Source organism: Triturus cristatus, chromosome 11 (genome assembly GCF_964204655.1).
Source record: "Triturus cristatus chromosome 11, aTriCri1.1, whole genome shotgun sequence".
Classification (NCBI taxonomy): Eukaryota; Metazoa; Chordata; class Amphibia; order Caudata; family Salamandridae; genus Triturus; species Triturus cristatus.
This window is the reverse complement of record NC_140594.1, coordinates 1,159,549,501-1,159,564,407: the sequence shown is the minus strand read 5'-3', so window position 1 is coordinate 1,159,564,407 and position 14,907 is coordinate 1,159,549,501. Positions and strand designations below refer to the sequence as shown.

At 51.2% G+C, this 14,907-nt stretch overlaps 1 protein-coding gene across 2 annotated transcripts in view; it reads right to left on the bottom strand.

Annotated features, from left to right (window-relative positions):
- LOC146788635 (putative cation-transporting ATPase 13A4) overlaps positions 1-14,209 on the bottom strand; it is a 348,080-nt gene extending 333,871 nt beyond the window's left edge. For both annotated transcript variants that reach the window (XM_085635825.1, XM_085635826.1), the window contains exon 1: positions 14,034-14,209. In XM_085635825.1, coding sequence (XP_085491951.1) covers positions 14,034-14,096 — 63 coding nt within the window. In that variant the 5' untranslated portion in view covers positions 14,097-14,209. The remainder of the gene's footprint in view (positions 1-14,033) is intronic.
- Positions 14,210-14,907: the final 698 nt, after the last annotated feature.

Below are 14,907 nucleotides of genomic sequence, written 5' to 3'. Positions count from 1 at the left end.
CCATAAAAGAATAGGAGCGTGTGTTAAAAGGACCTTGAAAGATACATTCATCCTCCACAGGACATAGACTCAGGAAGAAGTGCGAGTAATGGTCAAGCAGCCAATAATAAAGTGTCTGAGTGCTTCAAATAAAAACATGTTTAGACAATCATTCCATAATCTCCTCACAGTTTAAAAAAGGGAACCAGATAGAAACCTGATCTCCTCTTGCTCCCTCTCCACTGTGTTGCTACTAAAAGGTTGATCCAGACTTAGAACCGCAGATCGTAGAGCAGGTGCAGTGCTACCCAGTCCTCTCTGACACTGATAAACAGTCATACAGGGTCGACACATAGTTCATCATAAAGTAGAAATACAGAACTAAATACAAAAAGTTTGAAACTATTTTCAAACAAAGGTTCTGGTCAATAGACAGATAAAAAGTAAACACTCAAGAGGTGTATTACTCTCACTTCCCCACACTTCTCCCCCGTTTGACAACAGAGGACATGTATGTGCATCCTGTCATGCCTGCCCAGTCAGTCTGGAGTAACGGCAGGAAGGCCCAGGCCTCCTTACACCCCCCGAGATGCAAAGTTCTCCAGAGAGGCAGAAGAAAGGAGTCCCTTGAACTCTGTGGAGCTCTCAAATGAGACACAAATGCAGTTGTGACGGGGGTAATTGAGTTGCAAGGGAAGGTATGCCGCTGCCCGCGTCCCACGCAGTGGGACATCAGCAGGGCAGCTCTCTAGTGGCCGCCCGTCGCAGCCTTCCCCCTCCTTCTGCCTCACGCGCGAGGCCACGCCCAGGGAGGAGATCTCCCAATAAGTGTACAGGTGGAGGCGGGCCGTTGGGGGGGGGGTGAGGCTAGCCCCCCTACTTAGGCGTCCCTCTCGCCCAGTTCCTCCTCTGCTTCCTGCGCGCCGCTCCTGCTCGGACACGCGTATTGCGCCGCTCCTCCTGGCCACGTTCCGACCTGCGACGCGCTCCGGGCCTTCGGGATCTTTTTGAACAACGCAATGGTGAGTCTTGCGTAACCCCTCCCACTCCGGCCCTGTCCCTGGGCAGTACCAGGTTGACGGGGCCCTGTGGCTCGATGTCCACGGGTGGGGGGGGGGCGCAAGTGGCGTGATGCGCGTATTTCTGGTCGTGCTGCGTGACTAGCGCTGAGCCGACCAGTGTCGTTTGGTCGATCGGAGCCGAAGCTAGATTTGTCACAAGACCCCTGATGACGTTTAGACGTGTCCTGGGATCACTACATCGCCTGCTTGCGGTGAGTGAGCTACACCCCCCATCAATGGGGCAGTCTCGGGCAAGGCAGCATCACCCGGCCATTGCCGAGGTGGCGGTCCGCCCTGGAGGGGACACGGGCCATCATCCCCTTGCCCGGGTCATGCCTGCTCATGATCGCTCCCGGCCCTGCGTGGGCCCGTACAGGTGCGAGGGGGCGGGGGAAGGCAAGCAGTGGAGCTCCCTTCACATTTGAGCGGGGTGGCAGAACGAGCATGACCTCGGGAGCAATAGTGCTAGGGTAAGGGAGACCGGACAGACTTTAAGGACGGTGTGCCTTTCCCGATCTGGCGTCCAAGGCTCCCACCTCCGCTGCTCTGCGACCTCTGCAGCGATGTCCCAATTGGCATTCTACGCCCATGGGTTCCAGGAGAGCCACTGTGGCGGTGCCTGTGCGTATTCAGGGCGAAGAATTAGGACAGGGGGCAGTCAAAGGGGTGGTTCTAATTTCTCCTCCCCCTTTCCGTCGTGCTGACCAGTTGTTCAGGCGAGCAATGTAGTGCTGTTAGCTCTCCCCCCTTCTTCAAGCCGCCCAATAGTACAGAGGTTTTACCAAAGCGGGTGTACGCTTCCAACATCGTTGGTCCGAATCCCGCGTTTCCTTTCAGCTCGGCCACAGCACCCGGGCTCCCCTCATCTTACGCATGCGGTAGTCAAAGGGGCGCAATGCCGGCCCCAAGGGTGAGGCAGGGGCCTTTGAAGTATAATTTGACAATTGAGGGCGAGTTGGCCTCCTTCTCCCCGGCGTCAACACAGTTGTGGCAGAGAGGTAGCGTGGTAGAAGCGAGCATGCCTCGCAGTAGGAGCCCCCAGTGTTCTTCCCTTGGCAGCGCAAATGGTGCTCGTATCAGTCATTAGCATAGGTACGTGCGAACGGCTATGGTGGCGCTTGGTTTTCACTAGGCCGCCGCAACGCTCGGCATATTGTGGTACTTAACGAGATGTACCAAGGGAGCCACGAGTTGAATAGCGTGTGCGCAAGGCCTTTACTGATCGGGATGAAGGTTTTACACTGTTGAACGCCGCTCGATTGGGTTGCAGCGCATGGCGGGAGTGCGAGGTAAGCATATAACTGCTGGGTGCTGAGTTAGCAGTATGGAGGTACGTGCCTTAGTTATTTGAAAGGAAGCGCAGAGCACGCCACGCAAGGGGCAAGGAACGCTGTACCGCTGGCCAACCGTACACCCCGAGGGGATGGCTGGCTGCAATGCTGCATCTTTCGCTATGTATTTTGAAAAAGAAAAAAAAAAAAGGGAAGCTTCACAGGCACTGCGAAAGGGTAGTCTTGAAGTGCTAGGGGGGTAACGTATCGAGGGAAGAGAGGATGTTGCATAATGGCCAGAGGTGCCGTCTTTGGAGCGGGGTATCCCGGTTCGAGCCTCGGCGACGGCTCAACATCCAGCGAGTGCGGAAGAATCACCCAATCTTCCTTTGCCTTGTAACAGCACCAGGGATTGCATGAGTGATTAAGTAGTTGACCTACAGTAACCCGCGTATTATCATGAGTGTACGTTCTAAATGCAGGATAAAAGGTGTACACTTGGTGACCTATTAAAACTGCTTTATTCTGTGCACATTTATTGGCAACCCCCCCCACCCCCACACAACTTCAATGTGCTTGGCTGGCAGGGGTCAGGATTTGCACACCGCAACTCCATGTTCAGTGTAATGCCCAACATCGTGGACTAGGAGTAAGTCAGATCGCGCTCTCCTTGCCCTGCCTGCATTAGTTGCGGGATACTGACAGACAATTCTGAGTTTAAGTTGAACTAGGCATAGCGTTTGTGGGGAGCGTCCGGCCCAGTGTAGGTTCGAATACTTGCACGCGAGACGTGATGGGATCGATGCCCGCACTCTCCGTTAAGAGGATATGGGCATACATTTTGAAATCATGTAATCCCCGTGATGAGGTGGTGGTCCGGCTGCTGCGTGGCCGCCTCGGGTCCGGTACAGCAGGTTGCGAGCCTCGTGGTCGCGTCTACATCCTGTGATCCAGAGCAAATCATTTAATCCCCCGTGCCTCGAGTAGGGTCCGGGTGGGGCTCCGACTCATGGGTAGTGGTTCCGGATGGACGAGCATTGGATTAGCACGCGAGGGGTAGAGGGACAGAGGCCCGCACTCTACATGGAATTTGCTTAAATTGTCAATTGACGTAATCGCCATGACGAAGTGGGTGCCCTGGCTCTTAGTGGTTTGCTATGTCCCCTACCTCCTAATCTTTGTTTACGGGGGGATTTATCAAGGGTGTCACTTGCTCCTTTCCGGGCCCGCTCTGGGGCGGTTCAGAATCGCGCTTTATGTATGACTATCGGATCGGATGAGTCGGGGAGGGGATGTGGCGCTGCGGTTAGCCGGCCGACTTTGGGGCTGAGTGCCGGAGTCCGAGTCTTGGGGTCGCTTCCGCTTCCCGGGATTCTGGGGCGTGTCGCTTGGTCTCTCCGTGCCTGCTGGAGTAATGTAAATATGGTGCTCGGGAAAGCGCTCCGCTGCCTTCGGGTCGAGTTCGCGCTATATGGGTTCGAGTCTCGGGAATGACGCTGAGCATCCTGTGATTCTGCAAATCACCTATCTACCCCTGCCTAACAGGGGCTGGCATTCCCCTCATCTACATGGTAATAATTGCAATGCAATCGGTCTCCCTTTTCTCCGGAGCCGGCGGCAAATTGGCTCCTGGAGGCCCTGACGCGTGATTGTTCGGGCTTTACAGGTGTGGTTCCTTGTTTGGAAAGCCGGCAGCTAAAACAGCCCCGTGGGTTGATGCAAACATTCCCAATATCTGTGTCTGATTGGTGCATTGGGTAAAAGTAGCATGGGTTACATTTTGTGCGTGTCGCCGCTACGCGTGCACGGGTGTCGGGCTTCTGGAACTGGTGATGGGTTCCGCCAGCCGTGGGGCGCTGCTTCGTGCTGGTGCAACCGGCGGAGCTCGGGCCAGTCCCCGCAATTGCGTGAATGCTGCCATGCCCCTCCCCCCCCCCCCCCCCCCCCGCTTGGGACCGGGCGCGATGTCATGGACGGCACTACCTGTGTGTCTGCATTGTACTACGGAAATGTGGAGGTGCGTTTGCAATGTCCGCCGGAGGACTCCTCTGAGGCTCTTGTTTGCTGAAAGACGGTTTGCACTGGTTTTTGTCGTACATACACAATTTGGTGCTTCTAGATTACACGTACTGGTATGGTTGCCTTTTGCTGCCCAACACGCAGAGGCGGGATATGTTGGTGTCTTTAATGTTGATCTAGATACTGCTTTGAAGCACCTGATGCTGCGTTTCTTTTCGCGGCAATTCCAGGCCCCACATGAATGTCAGGATAACTCGTGTGATTCGTTACCTTCCTGGAGAAAGATCAAGAATTTGTATAGTGGAGGTTTTGACTTCAGTGTAGTAGTGCAGAGGGTTAAATATGCCCGCTGCAAAGAACGTGTGCCAAGTAGATTTTCGGAGTGCGTATGCTGTATAGAGGTCAGCAGGTTACTGTGTTCAAAGGAGGCACCCTTTTGTCACTTGCAATGTATATCTTACAGCCCTAATAGTCAACAGTGAGCTACGAACGCTCATCCTAGAGCTGCATACACACCACTAAGCAGACATCATTAGAACATTGATTAGTGTTGCAAAGAGGGTTAATTTGGCTGACTCGACCGAGCTTTTGCTTCTCCACTCCAAGCAGCCTTAAACTATACGGCCTGCCAGTGGGTAAGGCCATGAATCGCCTACACTTTGAGTCCTTTGGCTCAGGTCTCCTTTCCTATACACTGATTCATATGCATATGATTGATTGGCTCGGCGGATTTTGTGTGAGATGCAAAGTCGCGGACACCCTACACTGGTAGGAGTGGCGCTATATAACTAATTAAATGCATCTGAGAGTGTGGTCATGGAAACATCGTCATCAGTAACTTCTGGTATTTCATGCCCTGCGCAATTGATTTCATTTCTCTCCAGTTCCCTGGGAAAGGTTTGGGGGGCCAGGGTGCTCTATGACGAGTCTGTACTCATTACGGTTTATGGTAAGCGTTTTGAGAAACATATGGTATAGTTTTTACTAGTTTAGCTTTTGGCCAGTAGTTTTCATCAGCCAGATTCGGAATAGCTGGTATTGCATGACACTAGAGGCGGTTGTGTGTATGTCCAAGTTGGGGAATGGCATGCTTTGCAGATTAATTGATTAATGAATAAAGTCGCATGTTCTAGCTCGAACAGAGCAACTGTTACTAATCGCAATGACATGGGTTCCCACGCACGCGAGAGCCCCCCTTTGCATTTATTCCCTGGTATCTTTGTCCCAAAATGCAGCATTTATTAGGATTATCCGGTAATAGGGGGAACCTCGTTGGCATTAGTTCCATGCCGGTGGGTACGAAGGGACGAAGTTGTGTCCCAAGTGGTGCAACAGGATAAGGGCAGGTATATAGGTAGATATATGTTCCCTGGCAGCAGGTGTACAAATATGTCAATGTTCAGCCTAAATCCCAGTCTCAACCATGATGCAATGGTCAGCTTGTGGAAAGGTGTAACACAGAAATTGAGCGACCAATGTTATTATTGTAAGTTCAACGCTTGAGTCAAGAGATGCTGCTGTCTCATCTTTGCCTTGCCATTAAAAAACAGCTGGGGTAAGGTTTCTCTCAAATTAGTCATAGTGGCAGCTTAGCGTATATGGAAAAGTCAGCAGCCTGTGCTGTGTTGAGGCAAGTTGTGGGCTTGGGTTTGTGTATCATACATAACATCTTGAAGGTATTGTGTAGTTCCACGCTTAAGTCAAGAGATGCGGCTGCCTTTCATCTTTAGCCTTGCTATTAGGAAACAGCTGGTGTGATATTTTCTGCAACTCAGTCATAGTGGCAGCTTAGTCTATATAGGATAGGCAGCAGCATGAGCTGTTTTGAGACAGGCGGAAGGCCTGGGCTTGTCTATCATACTTAACATCTTTGAGGTTTTTCTCCCTGTCCACAGGGAGGCCAGGGAAAGCACAGAGTGACATGGTTGACCGAGACTTAGCCTGGCTTGCCGCTTCTGCGACCTTGTGAGGTTTGTTTATGTATTGTATGAAGGTGACAGAGGCAGTCACTGTGGTTTGATAGGCGCCAGGGCCAGACGAAGGTTCAGTACAAGGCCACATTTGGGGGGGCAATTCCAGGCGAAAGCATTAAGCCAGACAGCCCTGGGAATCAGGCAGGCGTACGATTAGCTAGATTTTGGTCAAACTGAGGGAGAGCATATCGACAACAAATATTTGGGGAACCAGACAACGCTTTACAAAGCAACGCTGTAGATTTCCGGTAGAATGCTGTATGGATAGGCTTCAGGGATAAGGCCATAACCTTTCTGGAAGGGGCATTCTTCTTCGTCCTGTGTCGAACTGGGACAGGAAGTAAGGAGGGCTGGAAACTCTTTATTCTACCTGCGTTGGCACATCTTGCCAGGAGTGATGGTCAAAGGTTTTGCCCTCAGCCAGCCTAGGTTAACGCCCATCCACTCCAAGCTAAGTGTTCATGGTGGTTTTGGGCCGCATTTACACAGCCCAGTATTTGGCCCCTGGGGTTGTCAGTTTCGTGAATTACTAAATTTCACTGAACTGGAGGTGGGCCGGGTTTTACACGAGCAGAAGTTTGGGAGTGCAAGCCTCCACCTAGGGGGTGGCTGGCTGAATCTGATGAACTACTTCAAACGGTTCTCAGCACTGCACGTGGGAGAGTGTCAATGACCTGTGCATACTCAACCAGACACCCGTGTATGGCAAGCCCTCAGCTACATAGTAATAATTGAGAGAGCAGAGAGCGACCATGAGCATGACCAGAGACGAACTGCTCTCCACAGACATTTGACAGGTTAATGGGCAAGGCTAGCGGAAAAGCCAGATGTAATGTCGTCATTTAAGGCGGACGTGCCCCAGGTATTGGCAAGATAGAGACACTGTCAACTATGAAGATATGAACGAAATCATAACTGGGGCTCACAACAAATCATTTGATAAAATAAGACGTTTCATTTTCAAGCCACTATGGCGGTGCCACGAATTACCTATAGCACAGCAACAACGGTATAACGAGGACTGTAGGCACACCTATTGACCCGTTCCAGCAGCAATAAAGTCCGACAGCTGCTTCTATTCATCAAGCGAGGCAATTGGATAGGCTGTCCCAGCGGAGAGCAAGAAAAGATTGGGATGGACAGCGGGACTAGTATAAGACTCTATCGTCCAATTTAATGTAACTTAATTTGCAAGTAGAAAGGCTAAAACGAGGAGATGTTGCTAAGATATGGGTCAGTTTGCAGTAAACAATAGGATAATACCATGTGAAAGGAAGCAAATTTATATACCCGTGAGGTCAGCTTGTGTTTATATACGTAGGTAAAGTGGCTGACTCCCACGCTACCTTCACCCTGCTTGTTGTGCTGTAGCGGTCGGGAACACAATTACAAGCCAGGAAGGCACTTAATTTGGCCAATTGAAAAATCTTAATAGGATTGCAGGTCCATAAGTGCCTAATTCACCTATGCCTTGTTACCAATGCCTTATTTCCCAGCCTGCGAAACAGATTTAGGTGTTGCTCTTCCCGCTCAGCCTTCCTTGGAGCCAGGGAGTTGGGAAACATTCACATATTTGGGTCCCCGAGCTGAGAGATGTATTCTTCGGCAGCTCAGTCAGTCATATTGGCTTTATCCGGAGTCATGATAAACGGCGTCCGATTGCAGTTGCGTAAAAAATGTTTAGCTCAGCCGAGAAATCATGCAATCCTCGCAGTAGCAGCAGCAACCCAGGAACCTTGACGCTGTCAATTCTTCACCTTTGTAGATAGAGTGGAAATTAAAACCTTCGTGCTAGGATATGAAGGGAATCGATGGATTGAGGAATTCAGCTATGGTTCAGTTCTGGCTCCATATGCAGGTGCTAGATCTTCCCATAATTACGTTAGGATGATCTGCTGTGGCTTCGCTTAGAAGGTTAGGAACACCAGTCACGTCTCAGCTTACGGCAGTGGAGCCAAAAGACATCCTTTGTTCGTCTGCCCTGGGCTTCTGAGTAATGTTGCAAATTAATGCCGTCTTTTACGGGTTACAGAACAGGACCCCTATTTAGCCCATTATAAGCTGGCTCGCAGGGGCAGGGCACATATAACAGCAAAGGGAGGAAGGGGGGGCTCTGGCAGCGACGGTAGCCTCCCCAGAGCTGTGGCGGAGTTACAGGGCGATCTGGATGCAGACGGGTACAGTAAGGGTACCTCTGCGACAGGCGGTACAGTAAGGGTACCTCTGTCCGGCGCAGTAAGGGTGCCCGAGCCAAGGTCCAGGAGCCGAAGGGGGTTCTGGGAAGACCGCGACGGCGCCCCGTTAGTCCTTCGGGCGGTTGGGGGGCCTGACCAACCGGGGGTGTGCCACAACACGCTCCGCCCCTGTCAGAAGGGGCGGGAGTAGGAGACAGATCACGTGACCCAGTGGATGATCTGCAAATAAATATGTGCCACACTGCCGGGCATCGACCCACCGTGTGTGCTGGCTCACCAGGCGGGCGGAGCAGCTAGGGGCTGCTTGCCCTGGATCGCCCGTAAGATAACCCATTTATCGTCATACTTATGTTGTATGAAATAAACCTGCAGCAGTTCTTCACCCACAAAGAAAGTGTCAGTGTAATCCTTGGGTGACGTCTGTGCATGTGTGTTGATTGTTGATTGAAGCGGATGACGGTGTGGTCACTATGCCGCTGCCCGCGTCCCACGCAGTGGGACATCAGCAGGGCAGCTCTCTAGTGGCCGCCCGTCGCAGCCTTCCCCCTCCTTCTGCCTCGCGCGCAAGGCCACGCCCAGGGAGGAGATCTCCCAATAAGTGTACAGGTGGAGGCGGGCCGTTGGGGGGGGGGCGAGGCTAGCCCCCCTACTTAGGCGTCCCTCTCGCCCAGTTCCTCCTCTGCTTCCTGCGCGCCGCTCCTGCTCGGACACGCGTATTTCCACCCTTTCCGCTTACCCTGCGTGGCAGAGACAGCGCGTTATTGGAATGTTTTAATGTTTTTCTTTTGCGTTGCAGGCGGAGTTACAGGGCGATCTGGATGCAGACGGGTACAGTAAGGGTACCTCTGCGACAGGCGGTACAGTAAGGGTACCCCTGTCCGGCACAGTAAGGGTGCCCGAGCCAAGGTCCAGGAGCCGAAGGGGGTTCTGGGAAGACCGCGACGGCGCCCCGTTAGTCCTTCGGGCGGTTGGGGGGCCTGACCTGATTGAAGCGGATGACGGTGTGGTCACTATGAACTCTTTCGCTGTGACACCATGAGAGGGGTAAGACCCCAAGAGGTGGCCAGGCCCGGCCTGAAGCTTGACCTATACTATCTCTGGTGACGTGGGACCTTTAGGAAGTGCGGCTCAGCGTGGGGTGTGGTACAGAGTGAGAGGTGGGCCGCCGCCGTCGCCGCCCCCTTCTTTGACTCACCCCCATCTCACTCCGACCACCGGCTCTCACAGTTCTCCTTTCACCCGAGGTCTCCCGAGTTTCTTTAGACTTCGGGTTCAGAAACAGATCGGATCTATCACTGGCAGCGAGATCTCTTTAAAAACATAATCCAGCTGATTGTATACATCTCGTTCCTTAGATCACGTCGTCTCCTTCTCTGAAGCCACGCCCCTGTCCTCTAACAATGCAGGAGCTCCTCTGACACGTTTATCCAACAACCAGTGGCAAGATCTGACAAGGATGCCACTGGTGATCACACCTGAGAGGATCGATTGAATCTACCACAAAGAAACCGGAGTAAATGCAAGAGGCACTCATAGAGGGCGGGACTTATTCACAGAACCAACATCAACCACTGACTACAGCATAAACCACTGACCACAGCATAAACCACTACCACAACCTTAACCACAGCATCAACCACTAACCTCAGCAGTTCCCACTGCATCAACCACTAACCACAGCACAACCACTACCACAGCACAACCACTAACCACTGCCTCAAACATTAACTACAGCATCAACCACTACCTCAGGATCAACAACTAACAACAGCATCAACCACTAAACACAGCAGTACCCACTTACCACTGCATCAACCACTAACCACAGCACAACCACTACCACAGCACCAACCACTAACCACTGCATCAAACACTAACTACAGCATCAACCACTACCTCGGGGTCAACCACTAACCACAGTATCAACCACTAAACACAGCAGTAACCACTAACCACAGTATCAACCACTAACAACAGCATCAACCACTAAACACAGCAGTAACCACTTACCACTGCATCAACCACTAACCACAGCAGTAACCAGTAACCACAGCATCAACCACTACCACAGCACAACCACTACCACAGCACCAACCAATAACCACTGCATCAAACACTAACTACAGCATCAACCACTAACAACAGCATCAACCACTACCTCAGGATAAACCACTAACCTCAGCATCAACCACTAACAACAGCATCAACCACTAACCTCAGCACAAACCACTAACAACAGCATCAACCACTAAACACAGCAGTACCCACTTACCACAGCATCAACCACTACAACAGCACAAACCACTAACCACTGCATCAACCACTACAACACCACAAACCACTAACCACTGCATCAAACACTAACTACAGCATCCACTACCGCATCAACCACTTATCACAGCAGTACCCACTTACCACTGCATCAACCACTAACCACAGCAGTAACCAGTAACCACAGCATCAACCACTACCACAGCACAACCACTACCACAGCACCAACCACTAACCACTGCATCAACCACTACCTCAGGATAAACTACTAACCTCAGCATCAACCACTAACAACAGCATCAACCACTAACAACAGCATCAACCACTACCTCGGGATAAACCACTAACCTCAGCATCAACCACTAACAAAAGCATCAACCACTAACAACAGCATCAACCACTAAACACAGCAGTACCCACTTACCACAGCATCAACCACTACAACAGCATAAACCACTAACAACAGCATCAACCACTAACCACGGCATCTACTACCGCATCAACCACTTACCACAGCAGTACCCACTTACCACTGCATCAACCACTAACCACAGCAGTAACCAGTAACCACAGCATCAACCACTACCACAGCACAACCACTACCACAGCACCAACCACTAACCACTGCATCAACCACTACCTCAGGATAAACTACTAACCTCAGCATCAACCACTAACAACAGCATCAACCACTAACAACAGCATCAACCACTACCTCAGGATAAACCACTAACCTCAGCATCAACCACTAACAAAAGCATCAACCACTAACAACAGCATCAACCACTAAACACAGCAGTACCCACTTACCACAGCATCAACCACAACAGCATAAACCACTAACAACAGCATCAACCACTAAGCACGGCATCCACTACCGCATCAACCACTTACCACAGCAGTTCCCACTTACCACTGCATCAACCACTAACTACAGCATCAACCACTAACCACAGCATCAACCACTAACCTCAGCATCAACCACTAACCACAGTATTAACCATTTACCACAGCATTAACCACTAACAACAGCATCAACCACTAACCACAGCTTTAACCACTAACCACAGCATCAACCACTATCCACAGCATCAAACACTAACCACAGCATCAACCACTAACCACAGCATTAGCCACTAACCACAGCAGTAACCACTAACCACAGCATCAAACACTAACAACAGCATCAACCACTAATCACAGCAGTAACCACTAACCACAGCAGTAACCACTAACCTTGAGTTCAGGAGCAGAGCGCTGCCCAGCAGAAAAGGCCTCAGGGCAGCAAGCACCATAGACATGTAGACACAATACAATTAATTGAACAACGAATGCCCCTCTTTTGTGCTTTTACTACAAGAGGGGTGCAATCAGCAGGCGCTCTGCCCCCCATCACTGGGGACACAGCCATAACATTGCATGCGTTACATCGCATGCTTTTCCAACGGGGTCGTTTACAGCGACTACGTTGTTACAACGCGAGCCATTACATCGCAAGTTGTTTCAATGACTTGCTGTAGGGGGCGCACTGGTGTTGGATTTACACTAACCACTGCATCAAACACTAACTACAGCATCCACTACCGCATCAACCACTTATCACAGCAGTACCCACTTACCACTGCATCAACCACTAACCACAGCAGTAACCAGTAACCACAGCATCAACCACTACCACAGCACAACCACTACCACAGCACCAACCACTAACCACTGCATCAACCACTACCTCAGGATAAACTACTAACCTCAGCATCAACCACTAACAACAGCATCAACCACTAACAACAGCATCAACCACTACCTCGGGATAAACCACTAACCTCAGCATCAACCACTAACAAAAGCATCAACCACTAACAACAGCATCAACCACTAAACACAGCAGTACCCACTTACCACAGCATCAACCACTACAACAGCATAAACCACTAACAACAGCATCAACCACTAACCACGGCATCTACTACCGCATCAACCACTTACCACAGCAGTACCCACTTACCACTGCATCAACCACTAACCACAGCAGTAACCAGTAACCACAGCATCAACCACTACCACAGCACAACCACTACCACAGCACCAACCACTAACCACTGCATCAACCACTACCTCAGGATAAACTACTAACCTCAGCATCAACCACTAACAACAGCATCAACCACTAACAACAGCATCAACCACTACCTCAGGATAAACCACTAACCTCAGCATCAACCATTAACAAAAGCATCAACCACTAACAACAGCATCAACCACTAAACACAGCAGTACCCACTTACCACAGCATCAACCACAACAGCATAAACCACTAACAACAGCATCAACCACTAACCACGGCATCCACTACCGCATCAACCACTTACCACAGCAGTTCCCACTTACCACTGCATCAACCACTAACTACAGCATCAACCACTAACCACAGCATCAACCACTAACCTCAGCATCAACCACTAACCACAGTATTAACCATTTACCACAGCATTAACCACTAACAACAGCATCAACCACTAACCACAGCTTTAACCACTAACCACAGCATCAACCACTATCCACAGCATCAAACACTAACCACAGCATCAACCACTAACCACAGCATTAGCCACTAACCACAGCAGTAACCACTAACCACAGCATCAAACACTAACAACAGCATCAACCACTAATCACAGCAGTAACCACTAACCACAGCAGTAACCACTAACCTTGAGTTCAGGAGCAGAGCGCTGCCCAGCAGAAAAGGTCTCAGGGCAGCAAGCACCATAGACATGTAGACACAATACAATTAATTGAACAACGAATGCCCCTCTTTTGTGCTTTTACTACAAGAGGGGTGCAATCAGCAGGCGCTCTGCCCCCCATCACTGGGGACACAGCCATAACATTGCATGCGTTACATCGCATGCTTTTCCAACGGGGTCGTTTACAGCGACTACGTTGTTACAACGCGAGCCATTACATCGCAAGTTGTTTCAATGACTTGCTGTAGGGGGCGCACTGGTGTTGGATTTACAATCCAACACCTTGCCTGCAGTTGCACAAACTGGAGTAGTAATAGTAAAGTATACTATTCCTAAGTCCAGCGCGCCCCCTACAGCAAGTCATTGAAACTACTTGCCATGTAATGGCTCGCGTTGTAACAACCGCGTTGTTAAGGCGTTCGATGTATTACGCATGCGATGCAAAGGTATATATTCCATCAGTGGGGCCTGCACAGGACATCCATTTAAAACAAGCAGCGGAGTGGGTTCAACTCACCACCTCATTGTCCTCCCCCCTGTTCAGCAGAGCGTGATGGTCCGGTCCAAAGTCTTCTCCCATCAAATCTGCCTTCTCTGTCGAGGTCAGTACCTGGGTCCTTGTTCAATGCTGCAGGCCAGAGGTGCAGTGCAGGCCGTGCTCCCTCTCAGGGTGCAGTACCTGGGTCTGTGTTCTGTGCTGCAGGACAGAGGTGCAGTATGGGCCGTGGTCCCTCTCGAGGGGCAGTACCAGGGTCTGTGTTCAATGCTGCAGTGCGGGCAGTGCTCCCTCTCAGGGTACAGTACCAGGGTCTGTGTTCAATGCTGCAGTACAGAGGTGCAGTATGGGCCGTGGTCCCTCTCGAGGGGCAGTACCAGGGTCAATGTTCAGTGCTGCAGGACAGACGTGTAGTACAGGCCGTGCTCCCTCTCAGGGTACAGTATCAGGGTCTGTGTTCAGAGGTGCAGGACAGAAGTGCAGCGCGGGCCGTACTCCCTCTCAGAGTGCAGCACCTTGATCTGTGTTCAGTGCTGCAGGACAGAGGTGCAGTGCGGGCCGTGCTCCCTCTGTCAGGGTGCAGTACCTGGGTCTGTGTTCTGTGCTGCAGGACGGAGGTGCGGTGCGGGCCGTGCTCCCTCTGTCAGGGTGCAGTACCTGGGTCTGTGTTCAGTGCTGCAGGACAGAGGTGCAGTGCGGGCCGTGCTCCCTGTCAGGGTGCAGCGCCTAGATTTCTAGGTGCTCAAGGAAACACTACAGACGGTTCCTTCCTTATAAAGCTCTTGGAGTGCGTCGTTAACTCTGGTGACATCCGTTGCCAAACTCCTTGGAAGCCGAACAGCTTTCTCATGAAAGGACAATTGCACTGTGATGTGCCCCGTGTGCGCGTCCCCAC